Source organism: Mus caroli, chromosome 13 (genome assembly GCF_900094665.2).
Source record: "Mus caroli chromosome 13, CAROLI_EIJ_v1.1, whole genome shotgun sequence".
Classification (NCBI taxonomy): Eukaryota; Metazoa; Chordata; class Mammalia; order Rodentia; family Muridae; genus Mus; species Mus caroli.
The window spans coordinates 77906722-77924343 of NC_034582.1; the positions used below are offsets into that span (position 1 = coordinate 77906722).

General features: G+C 39.0%; 1 protein-coding gene across 11 annotated transcripts in view; it reads left to right on the top strand.

Moving 5' to 3' along the window:
* Mef2c (myocyte enhancer factor 2C) overlaps window positions 1–17622 on the top strand; it is a 145204-nt gene that overhangs the window by 120752 nt on the left and 6830 nt on the right. For 6 of the 11 annotated variants that reach the window (XM_021179843.2, XM_021179832.2, XM_021179842.2 and 3 more), the window contains exons 7-10: window positions 10307–10479; window positions 12119–12142; window positions 13027–13156; window positions 13732–13867. In XM_021179843.2, the coding sequence (XP_021035502.1) occupies window positions 10307–10479; window positions 12119–12142; window positions 13027–13156; window positions 13732–13867 (463 nt within the window). The remainder of the gene's footprint in view (window positions 1–10306; window positions 10480–12118; window positions 12143–13026; window positions 13157–13731; window positions 13868–17622) is intronic. The other 5 variants (XM_021179845.2, XM_021179831.2, XM_029468445.1 and 2 more) reach the window with 1 other exon arrangement.

Genomic DNA, 17622 nt, shown 5'->3' on the forward strand with positions numbered 1-17622 from the left:
ACACTGTTCCAATTGCTTGAACTCAAGCATTGAAGTGTTCAACTGTCTTCCTAAGCATGATGTCATTCTTTCAGAATTTCTCATCCACATTATGCCAAAAAATGGATTCTGCTTTTTTTCTGAACTAGAAGGGGAACCTGCTGGACTAACACAGTTGTTACAGGAGCAGGAGCAAGTCTATCTTTGGCTAATTTACGTATTCAAATATGATAGTACTCATTTTCATAGCAAACATGGAAAAACAATTTTTAATTAGCACAAGTATTAAATCTAATGAAAACAATAAGGTCATGAAGCAGAGTTTTGCCTTGGAAATTACTTGCTTTGGAAAAATATGCATACATTGGCATACATTGAAAATAATAAAAATAACCCAAGGAAACACCTGATATTCAAGCTTCTCTAAAGTTGACATTCTTGTCTTTAAAAAGTGTAATATTTTATTGTGCAAGATTGATGTAGGAACCAGTCTCATGAGATAGCACAGAGTCCCAACACACTTCCTATGCTAGAGTAAGTTCTTGTTAATAAATGTTGACTTAGTGTCACAGTTATCCATATCCTTGGATTTCTAACCAGGAAAAAGTGCAACTTCATTAAATATACATGATGTCAGGTCTAGGCTACATCCTTGAGAGTGTGGGTGAAGCAAGTACATTCCTAACTCTGAGGCAGCGTGTGAGCGAGCGCAGCCAGCACAGTGCCACGCAGTTCTCTTTGAACATTATGAACTTCGGATGTGTTCAAAGCAGTTGTGTAAATGTTAAAACCACAAGTCATTATTCCTTCTCTTCTGTCACGTTCTCCCTAATTTATACTGTCTCAATATTTTTGTTTAGAAAAAATGACTGAAAGAATGAACGATTGTGTCAATAATGAAGACACCCCCTCATTTTTTTCAAAGAGACAGCCCCAAAAAAAATTCTCAAAAAGTGAACAGTTAAGTGAGTCATAAATCTATCATTCATGGTTAAATGGAATTTTTTTAAGATAGTGAAGTTTGATGCCATTTTTGCAATGCCATTAAAAACTATCCTTCAAGTAAGTCAGAGCATGAGGATCTTCTGAGAGCCTGAGTGCATGGGAAAGTCAGATTGTCCTCCTCTTTCTACCTCCCAAAAGAGGGCTTTTTCAGAGATGCGGGAAATATGCAGGGCATGCTAAATTCCAAACATCTGGCCTTTGTAGTAAAGCAGTGGAGGCCCACATTTGGATATGTACCAAAGCTCTCACATTTGCTGCCCAGGGATTGCAGACGCCTCCTTAACTTCAGTTTCCTCAATCATTAAAAAGTTGGGTGGCAAAGCAAGGCCTGCATGATGATAAGGACAGGAGAAAGCACAGGCATGCTTTGACATGGACTCCCTCTCCTTGGCGACTCCACTCTGTTTAAGTAGGAGCCCTGTGCTTCTGCTTCAACATCTTGAACAAACAGCACATGCTCTGTGGAAGCTAATCCCTCCTTCACTGATAAACCCAGGAATTTCACAGAAGGTGTTTAGCAAAACACAGTGCCGTGCTGGGGCAAAGTCTCAGTACATAATGTTTGGTACCCATACATGAGAAGCCAAGACAGACCTAAAGAACCTATATGAAGGACAGCCTTGGAAGTGCATGCCTGTAACCCCAGTGTTTGCATGACAGAGACAGGAAGATCCCTGGCTAAGCAACAAGCCAACTCAGTGGTTTCCAGGCTCAGTAAGAGACCCTCTCTTAAAACAAGGAGAGAAACATGATGTTAGCCTCTGCCCCCTAAAGATAAACACACACACACACACACACACAACATGAAACAGACACATCAAAGTCAAGCAGGCTAGATGTGGTGTCCTCAAGACTGGCCGTCAGCTAACAAAATGAAGCAGAGTCCTCTCCGATCATATGCTATCCACAAGGTGGTCTATCTCAGCATAGTTCACTGAAACCCACTGAGGGAACAGGACTTCACAATAGTTTCTTCACAGTCCAAGGCTATTATACTTTCACTGAGAAGTCCCAGAAAAAGGAGAAACAGGATTCTGAGGATAGACTCTGTAATTAGGAGTCTTTAGTAGGACAAGAACCAGAGATCTGAGTTCATCCATCTACAGCAGGCTGAAACTTTCATCATTTCCTGACTTCATTCCCAAAATGTCACCAGGTGGTTTCTTCTCTTAGAGCCTTCCATAAAAAAAGAACTCTTTTTTTTAATTAAAATAAAAACCCTTATTTTTATTTATAACAGCTGAAAATCATTTTATTTCAAATTCTTAGTGGGGTTCAGGAATTCAGCGCACAGTAATATGACTGCAATCTGGAAAGTCAAATCCTAATCCAAACGAATGGTTTAAGAATGTCTTGTCAGCAAACTCTGGGGTAGTCCTTGCAAATTGACTATATACAGTTTGAGATCATTATTTAAAGATATATGCAGGTTTGAGAAGTAAAATGGCACCACCGATTGTTACAAAGCTAACTTGCAGTCTTAAAACTTTTAAAAAGTCAAATGTAAATTGAGTTGATGGTGGTGAAAGTGTTTGCATAAATATGGCCGCTCCTATTTAACTAGTCAATGTATGGAAAGTATTTTCAAAATGATTCTAATAAAAGAAAAATTAAGGAGCTATGGGCATAACTCAGTAGAAAAGCATGTGCTCAGCATATGGAAGGTCTTAGGTTCAATCACCAGCATAAAACAAATTAAAATTACAAGAAGTCTAAGTGGCTTAAACACTTAGCAGAGGAGAAGGCAACAAATCGATCCATGACATGTTTAGTGGTGTGTTCATCTTACTGTCTCCCTGTGGCAGTTTCCCCCAAACGTGCCCAAATCAGATGCTACTAACAAATCACCACAGAAGACAATTCTAAATTCTGATAATTGTTTTCAAAGAACTAATAATAGGTACCATAAGATACTAGACATTTTTCTGTTGTATTAAGTGGCTCTAATAAGAGCTACTCCTTTTGATTGACAGTAAATTGGTAAATATCTTTAGTCTTGATAAAAAGTTTACAAAGTCTCATTGTAATGTATATCTAGTCATCCGCCAATACAATACACTCGAGTAGCTTCTCCAGCACACCTGGCATCTAAACACATCATACCCTGTCTACTGTAAGTGCTCTCTGGGAGACCAGAAATAGCTTGCTGCATCGCCATTCTCTGTCTCTTTATATAAATTGTCTCCCAAACCAGTCTTAACATGGCTTGGTTTGCTTTACCTTGTTTTACCTTGTTTGATTTTTATCTTGCAATGCTAAGGATTGAACCCAAGGCTTCTCCAATCCCAGGCAAGAGTTCTGTTCCTAGGTTACCCTCTGCAGTATCATTGTTTCTATCTGCAGTGTCCTGTAATGTGGCCTTCAAAGTTCCACATCTCCTTTGGCTTAGACCAGCTAAGGCTCCTGTCCCCACTCTTCACAGTTCTCTTCCTTTGTAATACTTCAGAATGAGACAATATGTAAAAGCCTTTCAAATCTAGATCCTGATCTTCAGTGAACAAGGCAGCTTATGCAGTGCATGGACATGCTGCTTGAGTTCACATTATGCCTCCATAGATAGTTGGTTCTTTGATGTTGAGCAGGTTATTAAGCCTCCCTGTTCTTGGCTCTTTTTTCATTATGCAAATGATAAGATACTTTTAACATCTCACAGGACTATTCTTGTGAGGACTAATGGTCTTTTCTGTCCATCTTTCATGCCAGCCACATGGCAATTTTGGGGTACCTGGTACTGCTGTGGGGAGAGAATGTGTATGCTTGATGTCAGATGGTTGACAGATGAAGCTTTGAGGTGTTTGCTATTGTTGCTATTGTTGCATGGCCAGTTGACAAAATGTGCCTGGGACTCACATTACGCTGAGGCTCCTCTTGTCTTTCACAATACTGAGAAGGCAGAAGCTCTCTCCGGCTGAAGGAACTAAGCATCATTAGAACCTGAGTTAACCTACTTGGGCTTGGGCTCTCTTCATGGCCAGCCAGCTCCTGACTGCCAGTAAACCAGCCATCTCTGCTGTCTCTTCTCATCTGTGTGTTTAGTGTGTTCTGTGCACCAGCTTCCCGAATAGCAGCCTAACCCATTTTAAGAATTTGTCTCATAACACACCAAGTTATGCTTCCAGTGCTAATGACTCAGGAGCTTTCCTTGGCTGCACATTTCCTATAGGACAGTAAGAGTTTAGTATGAAGTTAACATGTTCCAAGGTATGGCATTGACTAATCCCACCTTTTCAAATATTGAAAACTGTATATCCTAAAACAGCCAGTATTTTACCTTCACAGAACACTTTCCTTCTTAAATTGTCAGGATCCAGCAACCTTGTGGTTTTGTGCTCCCTGTGTCTGAAAAGTCTTTCTTAACCTTCTAACTTTATATCCCCTTAGTGGGCACTGTGCACCATTTTTTTTCAAGCACATATTTTATTGAGGACTAAGAAATACTGGGCATCTAATGTTGATGTTTCTTCTGTTAGATACTGAAACCTTTATATTTTTAATAGTAAAAACTTATTTACAAGAAACAAAATATCACAGGAATACAAATAGCATTGCTTTAGTCACATGCTATGTATCCGTATTACTGTCCACCATTTTTAACCAAGTTTTACTTAAGACAATCTTTGAGAGTTACATTAAGAGAGATCCTATGGCAGTAGGAAAGCTCAGTCCTCTTAAAGTCTCTGATTCCTTGGGGGGAAATGCCCACCTTAGGTCATCCTGCCCCAAGGTACACATTGCCATGCACTAGAGAATGGATCATGGGCATGACAAACTGACAAGAAGGTTCAATGACCTTCAGCAGATGGATAGTCACCTTGCTTCTGCGAATCCATGCCATATGGTTGTTAGCTTGTTTTATTGGTACAGACCACCAAAGTATAATGAGGATCTAAATAGAAAATTTTCACAAGTAGCATAGAGAGGAGAGACCCTCAGTGACTAAGTTTAACAAGTCATTTATTGCATCTTCAGTTGTTACTTCCTGTTCCCTAGTAACTTACTTGTTGGTGCCATTTCTGAGTAATCTTTAACCCTCTAGCTTACTTTGCATGTTTCTCCAATATATGAAATGTTACACAAATGACCCATCATATAGTATCACTGCCTCTAATTGCAGCAGAAAGTTGGAGAAGGGTTAGTGCAATATAGACAGAAATTATCTGAAAGGCACCATGAAACAGTTGCCACTATAGCTGCTCCTTAAAAGACAAATTCGAATGAAACAGGACAGTGAACACTGCCAGTCCTTGAACTAACAGAGGAAAGACTCAGGCATGTTCAGAGGGCGTGAGACTGATGGAGGCCATTGGAAATTAGGTTAGACATCATGAGTTGTCTATAGAAAGCCATGAGAGACAGGCAGGGATACTGATTCAGCTGTGTTGAACAGTACTTGGAGAATCAGAACTAGACAGAATGATGTCCCCAAGTGTGCTAACCAACATCACACATGTACAAAGAAGCTTGCATACAGCTCAGACTTTCCTGAAGCTGAAATTAGGATATGGAGAGAAGTCCTTCAACCAGCGAATAAAGAATGGTTGAAGGACTTTGAAAGACTTGGTCAAATGGGGATTGAAGCCTACATTAAAAAAAAAAAAAAAAGGTTAAAAATAAAAAATGCAAGCCGGCCTTTTTTTTTTTTTTTTCGTAAGACATTTGGACAAGATTTGGTATCTTGTACAAGGTAGAGATGGAAGGAAGAGAGCACGAATTGACAAGCCCAAATATTAGCTTCAGCCTTGTGCTTATTAATATTATGTGCTTTTATTTATAATTGAAAGCTAAAACAAGCAAAGAATAAATGACAAGGCTCCTAATGCCTAAACGTCCAAGAAAGTTGTGGCCCTATGGGCTCAGAGGAGAGGACGCTCAGCAGAGCACTGCGCAACAAAGCCAAGAACCTGCCTCATAACGTTTGCAGCCAGGAGGGTGTTCCCTAAATTTACAGCTTCCTAAAGTAGGAGTGAGTGAAGTCAAATGAAGTAGAAAAGGCAGAATAGTGCTTTTAAGTTAACTGTGGGGGAAAATCACCACTATATTTGAAATCTTGACTATTGACACTGCTTTTGTTGTTTATTAGATACTTGTAGGAGCAGAGGTAGAACCTGTTTTCCTTCACGTGACTGCATCATAAAAGTCTAAAATGGTTCATAAGAAACAATATTTTTAATCAAATGAAACTATAAAAGCTTCATTGAACTCTAAAGTCCGTCTGTACCTCATTTTCCTATAATCTATAATCAGGAAATCCATTTACCATACGTTATAATTTTTGTCCTTTCAAGTGGTCAGAAGAATGTGACATCTGCATACGGTCACGTCTAAATTGATAATTGTCCAAGTAGAGTATAATTTTAAAACATAGCATCAAGAAAGTTGAATCTGTATATTAGAAGGTTGTTGAGCAGTGGTGTTTCCCACCTCCTGGGTCCCTGAAGTTAAGTGTGACCATGCTCTCTGGTGAATTTATCTTAAGGTGGGCCCTCAGCCTCCACACAGGCCAAAGCATTCTGAGTGAGAAGGAGGCTGTGGTTTCCCAGCCAACTTAAATGCAGGCTCTTCTTAGCAATGAGCCACACACATGCATTCATCATTGACTTCCAAATGATAGGTTTCAATATCACTGGTCTAGGGTCCACAGCCTCACATTCCTGAATCTATATTATGCCAAAAGAATAACAATTTGGTGGCTGGAAACAGAAATGGTTATTATACTTCTCCAAAATGCTAGCTGGCACAATATTCTAAAAATAGCAGAAATTCACTCATAAAAAATAGCATTTATTTGTTCATAAAAAATAATTTTAAGATCCAAAAATATAAGTGTAAAAATGTCATGCTTAACTGCTTAACTGCCATTTACCCTTCTTCTTTTGAAATTACTTGGCTAATTTTCCGTTTGATTGTTTATTTAAACCAGATCTCACACAGGGTTAACATGTACATGACACCTTAAAACTATGGAACTAATCTTCTAAAATGGTGTAATTTCCAAATAGCAGCACATATTTCAAGAGAGACATAGAATGCTTTTGATTCCATTTTTTTTGCTTCTGAGGTGTTTACTGAGTGGAAAACCACGTATGTGTGCTTCCTTTTCCCCTGCTCACTGCCGCTCCAAAGCGCTGTTTTAAAATGTGGGCAGAAAGACTGGGGCTTTTTTTGGACTGTCTCTGAGTTTACCATAGAAACTGTTTTTGAAGAGACTTTTTTGCACAGCCTCTGTGAAGCTCTCCACTTTCTCACACTGGCCCCGTGCTTGTCCTATCTTAGGGCAGCACATGTCATGACGTGGTTTTACTTCCTGTTAGCAGAATTACTCCTCCATGCAAACCAGCATCAGCATCTACCCAGGCAGGATTTTAGTTTCTCATCCGTTCAGGCTTCACTGCACTGCTTAACTGACATTTCTTCTTCTTCTTCTTTTGAAATTACTTGGCTAACTTTCCATTTGATGGTTTATTTAAACCAGATCTCACAGAGGGTTAACATGTTTGTGATGTGTGTCGCTGTGTGTGTGTGTGTGTGTGTGTGTGTGTGTGTGTGTGTGTGTGTGTGTGTGCGCTCGCGCATGGGAACTTCAGCAGGCTGGAATGCATGCTGCAGATATCTTGGTCTCCTCCTTTCCTTTTCGTGAAGGGACTCTACAATTCTGTCAGAGGCCCTAACACAAAATAATGTTCCAAGGAGACCCATTAAACACAGAACTCCTCTGTGCATCCTAACTCACCCATTATCTTTCTTAAAGAATACAATTTGTTTATATTTCTTTTAGTGAGAAAGAGCAAATGTATTGTTTCATGTAAGAACTTTTACCATCAAACACTGTCCAAATTAACTGTAACAGATAATTTGGGGTTTGACATATTTTGCTAGCTATAATTTAGCAACTTTTCTTGATGTTTTATTATAGAAGACTAATTTGTATTCAAATTCGGTGCAAATTTCTTAAACAACGACTTTGTAGTTGGCACTTGTTTTGGGGGATGTTTCATTTGTTTTATTTTCATTTTGCCTCAAGATACTTGTTAATTTTTACCATGATCCAGTTGCAAGATTGAACCTTGCGAGTTTTTATATATTCAGCCTATTCATTTATTCATGAAACAAGGCAGGTAAATGAATTGGATATGAAGAACAAGTGTGTTTTGGACCACATGACCCAAATATATTTTAATTCAAAGAGTCCCCAGAGGGACAGTTTGGGAAGAAAGGAGCCAACGTGGGGTAGAAGGAACAAGAAAAGGTGAATATATTGAAGTGCATTGTGTAAGTGTGCGAGCATGTCATAATGAAACCATGACTTCGTACAATTAGCATTGGCATAGCAAAACATTTCTGTAAGTATCTCTTTGAAACATGCTTGTGCGTTCCCTTCCCAACTCCTTGTTTTCTTTCTGAAGCCATTGCCATAGACTCAAGAAAGATCCATACACATAGGCTTTCCCAAGACCACCCTTTCCAGTGTTGTAGATGTCTAACCATTCAGGGACCAGTTTCTATCACTGTTCTGAAACTCTGGGTACTCTCCACGTCTAACATATCATCATAAAATTTGAAGTCCCCACTGACCATCTTCTCCAAAGAGCACCTACGAAGAGAACCCTGTTTTCACTGGCTCCTTTGTAAGCAGATCCCTCCCAGTTTTCTTAAAGATGAAATCCTCCCTCAGCCCTCCTCTTACCCAGTTACCCAAGTCAGCTGCCTAACTTAACTCTTCTTCTCCTTTGTTGAAATACACATTAGTTCCTACCTCTTCCTAAACCTGCATTAGGTAATCTCTTCTCCCATAGATATTGAATAATGTATAATCTATATTATTCTACAACCAACCATTTTGCCCTTGGTTTTCTTGTTTGTTTGTGTATGTTCCACAAGTGTGCACTGCTTAACTGCAAAGACATCTCAGAGCCCTCCAAGGCTGCCTTTGCCTTCCTGTTGAGTAGCACATGGTCTCCTTCTTCTAAGAGTAATAGATAGTTGTGTTTTATAATTATGATAATAATGACTATAACAATAAAAATTAACCATCTCCTTTAATGGTGCTTGGAAGACGACTGGCTAGTTTTCTAGGAAGCATTACTGAATCCAGCAGTGGGTTTCTCCTATTATCCCTCAGGAAACCAACAGATAGCTTCCCAGGTTGGCTCCTACTCCACTTCAAGATGCCTTTCCAACAACGCCTCAGCTGCTTCTATCAGTGAGGGTAGTGTGTTTTAAAAATGGGAAATACTCTTGACTCTAGCTGCATATGTATCAAAAGATGGCCTAGTCGGCCATCACTGGAAAGAGAGGCCCATTGGACTTGCAAACTTTATATGCCCCAGTACAGGGCCAGGGCCAAAAAGTGGGAGTGGGTGGGTAGGGGAGTGGGTGGGGGGGAGTGTATTGGGGACTTTTTGGATAGCATTGGAAATGTAAATGAGGAAAATACCTAATAAAAAAAATTTAATTCTAAAAAAAAAAAAAAGTGGGAAACAGAGGCTTTCAAATACCTACTTTGTTAGTAGGAGGCTAAATATCAGATGCTGGAAGAGCCATAATTCTTAGCGATTAGTGACTCTCCCTGTGTCGGAATGAGTCAGCACTTGCCTGGAGGCACCAGGGCTTCTGTGCCTGAAGACTGCCACTTTTGAAGATTCTCGGGAGCAGGAAGTGTGCAAGGCTTCAGGCCGTGCGCTGAATTTGGTGAGGAGAGTAAACTTGAAGTAAGAAAGGCCATGGAGAGAGAGTGTTCACTTAAGAGTGGAGAAGACTGAAGAGCAAAATGCGCATGCAGCTTTTCCTCCTCCTCCTGCCCGCCCGCCCGCTCTAGAAATTACAGCCTTGGTGCCTTGCCCCTTCTTCATCTGAGGACACACAGACACAGAATCAAACCCAAACCAAAGAACTGGAAGAGTGAGTCACTCCAGCCAGCCTCCGCCAAACTCATCAATTAAGTGCAGGATCAGTTATGTGCTTTTCTTAGATCCTGAACTGGCTGTCTGAATCTCTTCCGGGGGTGGGGGAGGGAGGAGAAAATAATAATAATAACAAATGATAACAATAATACATTTTAAAAGCATATGATATGCAGATTTCTGATCAAGTTAAAGATTTGCTTTCTTATAAAAATAAAAAGGTTGTAATATCCTTTTGGAGGTATATGAAACAACTAACTGGCAAGCTGCCTTTCACACAGAGGTTAAATCAGTCAGCCTTCATGTGTTGATTTGTATGACTCACAGCTAGGCGTACCCTTTTATCTTCATATGAGCTGTTCTTTAAAAACATGCATGCGCCTCAATTTCTCCCTGAGTTTTGTCATCTCTTGTGTTAACAGGGAATGGATACGGCAACCCCCGGAACTCACCAGGCCTGCTGGTCTCACCTGGTAACCTGAACAAGAATATACAAGCCAAATCTCCTCCCCCTATGAATCTAGGAATGAATAATCGTAAGCCAGATCTCCGCGTTCTTATCCCACCTGGCAGCAAGAACACGATGCCATCAGTGGTAATGCACAGCTCTGTTCTTAATACATGTTGATGATATCTTATCTGTACCTACTAATTGTCTAGATAGGAATTTCTTAGGACATCCCAGACGATTAACACTACTGACTGGGGATGTTTTAATCGTACTGATGGGGTTGTAGTCACTGATTTTGCATTTTCCTTTCCTATATTAAAAATTTCCAATAAGCTCTTCTTCTGGATAGTCTTTCTAGAATAAGAAAAAAACATTCCTTCATAAGACTGTCTGTTTATACTTAGAAAAATAATTCTAACCCTGATCAAACCATATTCCATAGGAATTCCATAATTATGTGAGGTATTTCATGAGAGAATATTTACATTATTGAGCTACTTATGTTCTCAGGATGCTGACTGACAATGAAAAATACTTTCACTGATTCCTCAAAGAAGTTTCTTACATTAATTGAGAATCCTTTCTTACATATCACTTCTTTAATATCTAATATATCATATGCCTTTGCATTGCCTCAGTTAATCTTTGCCTATTGTAGTTTATGAAAATATCTAACTCTCAGAACCCAAGAAATTTTGAGAACCGATGTTACATTTTAAACCAAAACAAGTAGTAAAATGCTTTTAAGTAAAAATATAGATGTGAAATGTAAATTTAAGCATATATAAAATCTCATGCTGTATCATTTTCTTGCTCTGAGACTTGTGCATAAGATGAAAAGAATATTGTCGTATCAAGTTAAAAAACAAAGATAGGTAGTAGGTAGGTACATAGATGATAGATAGATAGATGATAGATAGATAGATAGATAGATAGATAGATGATAGATAGATAGATAGATAGATAGATAGATCAATAGATGACAAAGTGTTCTCCAAATCAGCAAAACTTAACAATGAGAACATATATAACAAAGACTTAGTAGATAGATTTAAATTATCCCACAGACATTTCTTTCTGTTTTGCTTTGTTTTAGAATTCTCTGTTCTGTGCCATGCCTAGGAGTGAAATAGTCCTGTGAACTCATTGTTTATTATATATTTATTTTGTGCATCTAGCTAAAATCAAATAACATGTGACATTCCCTTTAGAAAAGCCTGAGTCTAAGAAATAAAACCTCCCACAGTGATGTTGTGAGTGTGGGTCAGGCAGGGCATACAGTGTCTCTCAGCACAGTTATCCCACATCCCTTAAAACTGACACATTCCCATGGATCATCCCCCCTTCTCTCTCTCTCTGTCTCTCTGTCTCTCTGTCTCTCTGTCTCTCTGTCTCTCTGTCTCTCTCTCTCTCTGTCTCTCTCTCTCTCTCTCTCTCTCTCTCTCTCGTCAGGTATGACTCCCTTTTCCTCTAGCAAATAGGGTTTAAAGTACATTCCTATTATCTTTTTATCAAAGTACGGTGCACAACAGTAAACAGAGAGACACTGACCTGTGCTGCAAACCAGATAGACAGTCTTCAGGTTTGAGACAAGGAACACCTCACTAAGAGAAACAAAGAATGTCTTTGTTAAGCAGTTGTCTTTGGCATCCCATGTGCCAAGCTGTTTAAACTGTTGCGTCTATCAGAAGATGCATCTCCTTTTGCTAGAAAGATTTTCACAGTTATAAATATTTACAGACACTAATTAATAAACTCCTTCCCTCCTTCCCCATGCTCTCAGTCTGAGGATGTGGATCTGCTGTTGGTAAGTGGGAAGGACGCGTCCCTTGAAGGGCATGCTCGGGAAGATAACAGAACTACTTCAGTGAAAGGTGCTAGCTGTGACCAAACAGAAAGATTTTAAAACTTACCTCACTAAATGAGGGTACTGATTATGCTTAAACACCATTAATTTCTAGGATCATTGACAGCCTGTGGAAAGCATAGCTGGTTTTTGTAGGCCTTTTTCTTCTGTCCCCACCTTTTACCTAAAGACCATGTTTTAAATATTAAGACTGAACTTCCTCTAAAACCAAAACACAAAAATGCATCTTTAGCTATTAAATAGTAAGACACTTATTCTTTCAAGATTTAAAATACCAGTATTTTGAGCGCATGCATCTTTTACCTCCTGGCTATTAGGAGTTAAATACTGGCATTAGCTACTTTGCCATCCTTTTGCAAGGAAGGCGAAGCAGAAGAAAGTGGTCCTAGCGCCACCTGCTGGTCATAACATAGCCTGAATCATACCTATCAGATCTGCTGTACATAGAACTGATCAAAAACCCACTATGGTTGATTTTAATTTTTAAATTTGCATTTGAATAAAACTGAAACAATAGCAGTACAGTATACATATTTCATCAGTTCTCAACGTAGTCTGTTTTTACCCATAATAAAGCTATGGTACTTGTTACTAGTTCAGTTGCCTAGGAGATACTGATGTAATGGGTTACTATGGCAACAGCTGGTCTCTTGAAGGATTGTAAATGATAGGGTTGGCAGAGTTCATAGAGACACATGTTAAATGATTAATTTCATGAGCTTTGTACCAACTTATTTCTTTATGTGGAAAACTAATAGTGAGACCTAATATTTTTAACTTTTTAAAATCTGCCACCAATAATGTCTTTTTATTTACTTTAAAAGAATCAAAGGATAAATAACTCCCAGTCGGCTCAGTCATTGGCTACCCCAGTGGTTTCCGTAGCAACTCCTACTTTACCAGGACAAGGAATGGGAGGATATCCATCAGCCATTTCAACAACATATGGTACTGGTGAGTAGCTTTGCTATGTGCAAATATTACAGTAAACACTTTAAAAAGCATATTTTAAAAGTTATTTTCTTTGCCCTGTTGGGAGCTCATGTGGGGCCTGTGTCCAGAATGCATGGTACAAGCACCTCTGTCTTACTCAGTGATCTACAGTGCTCCTTTTTAAGTGATGGGAAGTTTTATTTACTCAAATCAAATTCAGTATTTCAAAGAAACTGAGCTACTATCTCTTTAATGTACTAGAACACTCACTTTCTTGAAGATTTTTGATGTAAAACCTATTTCTAGATCATAAAATATATAGATACTTTACACTTTTAAACAAAGCTAGCATAATGTGCTAAGGTTTCAGGATCTATTACTGTGGCTCTATTGTGACATCCTTACTCAGATGGATAATATCTTTCTCTTTTTAAATTCAAATTATCCCTGGTGTTTTATTTTCTTCTTTTCCTAAATCAAAAACTTTGATTCAAAGTATGTTTTAGAGGTTGAATCTGTGTGATTTTGCTTACCATTTGACAGTCTTCTAATTGTCTCTCTCTCTCTCTCCTTGCCGCTCCTTCGCTCCCATCTAGAGTACTCTCTGAGTAGCGCAGATCTGTCATCTCTGTCTGGCTTCAACACTGCCAGTGCGCTCCACCTCGGCTCTGTAACTGGCTGGCAGCAGCAGCACCTACATAACATGCCGCCATCTGCCCTCAGTCAGTTGGGGTAAGCAATAGTTATGTCTTCTTTATATCATAATCAGAGATTGTATCTTTTACATGATAAAAGTCTGTCTTCAACAATGCGCTTTCAAGTCCATTAAGGGGCATAACATTTGATTGCCGGGAAAGCCACTTTCCGATCACATATTTCAAGTAGCTTAAATATTCCTTCCCGTGTTTGTTGGTGAAGGGCAAGTGCTAACAGTTAGGCATACTCTTTATATATAGCCTTTCCGTAATACTCTAGGGTCTGTTTCCTCCTCCTTCTGTCAGTAGTGGAGGTTTGGGTGAGGTTTCTGAAGTTTTTATGGGAAATTGAAAGTATTTATAGTTAAATTTTTTTTTTTACATTTTTGAGCTGAGGTTCTCATTTAGTACAAACTACATGATTTCCTCTAATATGAGTCTACTGTACATAGAATCAACTATTGAATTTCTAGACAGGCGTTAAATGTGTGTAACATATATAATAGCATAGGTTGTCTAGTTATAGCCATTGTGTTAAAATATATGCACAAATACTAATTAGCACATGCAGTACTAATTACTGAATATTGGGCATAAAAATAACTTTTGTTGTTTTCTGGTCAAAGTATGTATCTTTCTGCCCCCTTGTGGTTGCTTTGAGGTATATCTTTGTCATAGATGACTTCTGTCCTTTATCTATAGAGCAGTTTTCAGAAATGCCCTGAATTGGCACCCCTTCATACAAGAGTTATACCAGACACCTCACTTTAATTTGAACTAATAATTCCAGAACTCAGTTCATCTTCAAAAGAAAGTGGAATATAACTACTTGAAGATAAATTATCATATTTTAGCAACATCCTACGTACTCACTCCACTTTCAGTTTTCTACTAAGCCATTTTAGTTACCAATTAGTAATATTAACTAACTAGTCTTGTATTTGTATGCCTAGGGAGGTAGTGATGCAAACAGGCATCACTAATCATTACTATCACTCACTGTTCTTGCCCCTTTGTCTCCCCTCTCCCACTGAACATCATTTGGTATGGGCAGAGCATAGATCAGAGTTCTGAGATACCATTCAGCAGTCAGCACTTGCCACGGCCACCTCACTGACTACTCACTGCCATGGGAAACCTAGCCTTCTGTGTGTGCAATGAAGCAAATCCACATTGCATTATGGTTGTGCTTTCTTGAAAGAGAGTTGACATTGAAGATGTATCAAGGGTTTTAACATATTTTACATTTTATACAATGAGTTTCTCTTTTTAAGACATTTAAACTTTCCCTCCAGTGCTAATTATGTAAGTAGATTCTGGTTGCAATAACTTTTTTTCCTGGAAATTGCCACCAAGTTCAAAATACCATCCACAGGAGTTTACATACATATTCACAATACTATACTACTTCTTGTCAGTAAGAAAATGAATTGTTCATTTCTCATTTTTCACAAAATTCATCTGTCATAGCACTAAATTCCATTCCCCTGAAAGACATTATCCATATCAAAAAGCCCTATAATCACACCATCCAGGTGGCTCAAGGGCTAAAGCTGCTTGTCAACAAACCTCACTTAGTAACTATGACAACCTACCTGACTTGGATTGCTGGGATCCACGTGGTGGAAGGAGAGGATCGGTTACTATAGGTGTTCAGGTGCTTGCACTCACATACACAGAATAAACAAATACACAATAAACATTTAAGTACCACCATTTCATTAGAATGCCACATCTCTTTTGCTTGTAACACCAGATCATCTTTAGTTATGAGGTTATACACATATTTGTTATTTTGACCATACCCACAATTTAAAAACCTATCACATGGAGGAAACATAATTTCTACAAGGCTTAAATGAAAAGGGAGTGAGTGGAGACCCCGACTAGAAGAAACTAGAATTGAAGTAGCTGAGGACTCCATTCCTACCATTTCTTTCAGAGCCAACCATCGTGTGCATAGTTTGAGTTTAGTGTACGGTGTGCACTTGATCTTCATCACGTCCCTACATCTCAGAATGAAACACTGTCAACACCACCTCTTCTGTCACCATACATGTTCTCCCTAGTTCTCTCTGACGGTGGCTTCCTTAAAGGTGGATTCAGACAAGCTGTCTCATCTCCTTACAAACTATTCTGTAGAAAACCCCCAAGTTCTAATGTTTCTGTAAAATAAAGTATATAAACTGCTTTAGTTTACGAGAGAATGGATCAGTTATGGTGAAAGGGACTAATATGTTTCGCAAGTCAAACCACCCACAGACACCTGCACTGAGTGCCTGTCCTCTGGATAGGAACTGTAGTTTAAGCAAAGAAAGGGAGAGATTTTTAGCTCCACTAAAGTCGGTCCTCCCAGAAGCCTAAAATGGCTACTATAATTCTCTCTCCAAATTGCAAAAGTATAATAGAACTCTTCTTTGTCTGTGAAAAACATGTGCACTTTGCCCCTTAAAGCACTGTCTTCAAAGCTAGGCTTTTTAAACTATGCAGCATGCATTTTATCCAGTGAGTTTAGATGAGAAGCAGTGTTAATTTTGTGTAGAATGAGACATGCCTGGAGGGGAACTCGACATTTTAGAGGAACAACCCTTGACTTTTAGGTGTTTTTGTTTTGTTTTGTTTTTATTGACAATATTTTCCAGAAAAGGGACATTTTGTTGTTGTTGATGACAGGACTCAATCCATACTGAAAATGGAGTTGGGGGTGGAGGAGGCATGGAATAAATGTTATTCTTAAAAGGTTAGTCTCAAGGACTGGATGTGGTCCCAAGTGCCTTATATAGTAAGTACCAGGCCAGCCAGGACTGCATTGCCTGAGCAGGTGGTGTCTCAGCAACTAAAAGTGTTTACTAGTCAGGCAGAAGCCTCAGCAGCCATGTCAGGTGGTTCACAAATGCCTGTAACTGTAGCTCTGGAGAATCTAACACCTTCTCCTGACCTCCTCAGGCACCTGCACACATATGCTCATACAGACACACATGCATATACACATAAATAAAACAAATCGATCTCTTTTTAAAAAAAAAAAGGATTGAATTGAGTGCTATATGCACACCTATCATCTCAGCACTTAGGAGGCTGAGACAGGAGGATTAAACGTTTGAGGCCAGACTGGTATATGTAATGAGCCTCTTGCCTCACAGATAGGGAAAAGATAAGTCTAGTAAGAAAACCTGATTTTATTGGGGTGCAGAGTGACAGGAACTTAAATAAAACTATTCACACTTTATCTCTGAGAAATTTGAAGGAAGGGTAGCTTTCTCGGCTTAAAATCCTGTATAGTGGATTAGAAGTAGCTCAGAGGGCCTGACAAATTACCCGAGTGCCTGACCCCGCCCCTCCTCCTACCTCTTTCTCAGTCACTCACACCTGTAGTCTCACAATTATCTACGGCTATATTTTGTTCCCAAGAACAAGCTAGCATATATTCAGTTAAGTAGTATTAAAGCTGCCTTCTCTTGGCAAGAAAGTACCTCTGATAGCAGAGATTAGCCAGTCTATGCTGCGGACTGTAGTAAAGTGAAATGAAGTTGAGATGGAGACACCATATAGAGTTCTGTGCTGCAGACTTAATTCCAACAGCTACCCAGCTCAGCTTGTGTACATGTGTACTGTCAAGTGAAATCCCACCACCAGATAAGTTGTTTCAGTCATGGAAAAAAGTTATCAACAAATACATACTCTATCTTTTGTGGGGAGCAAGATGCAATGAAACTTCTGCATGACCAGTGATATTGGGAACTGAAACAAATAGAAGGATAATTCATGTTTCTGGTAACATTAAAGGCACAT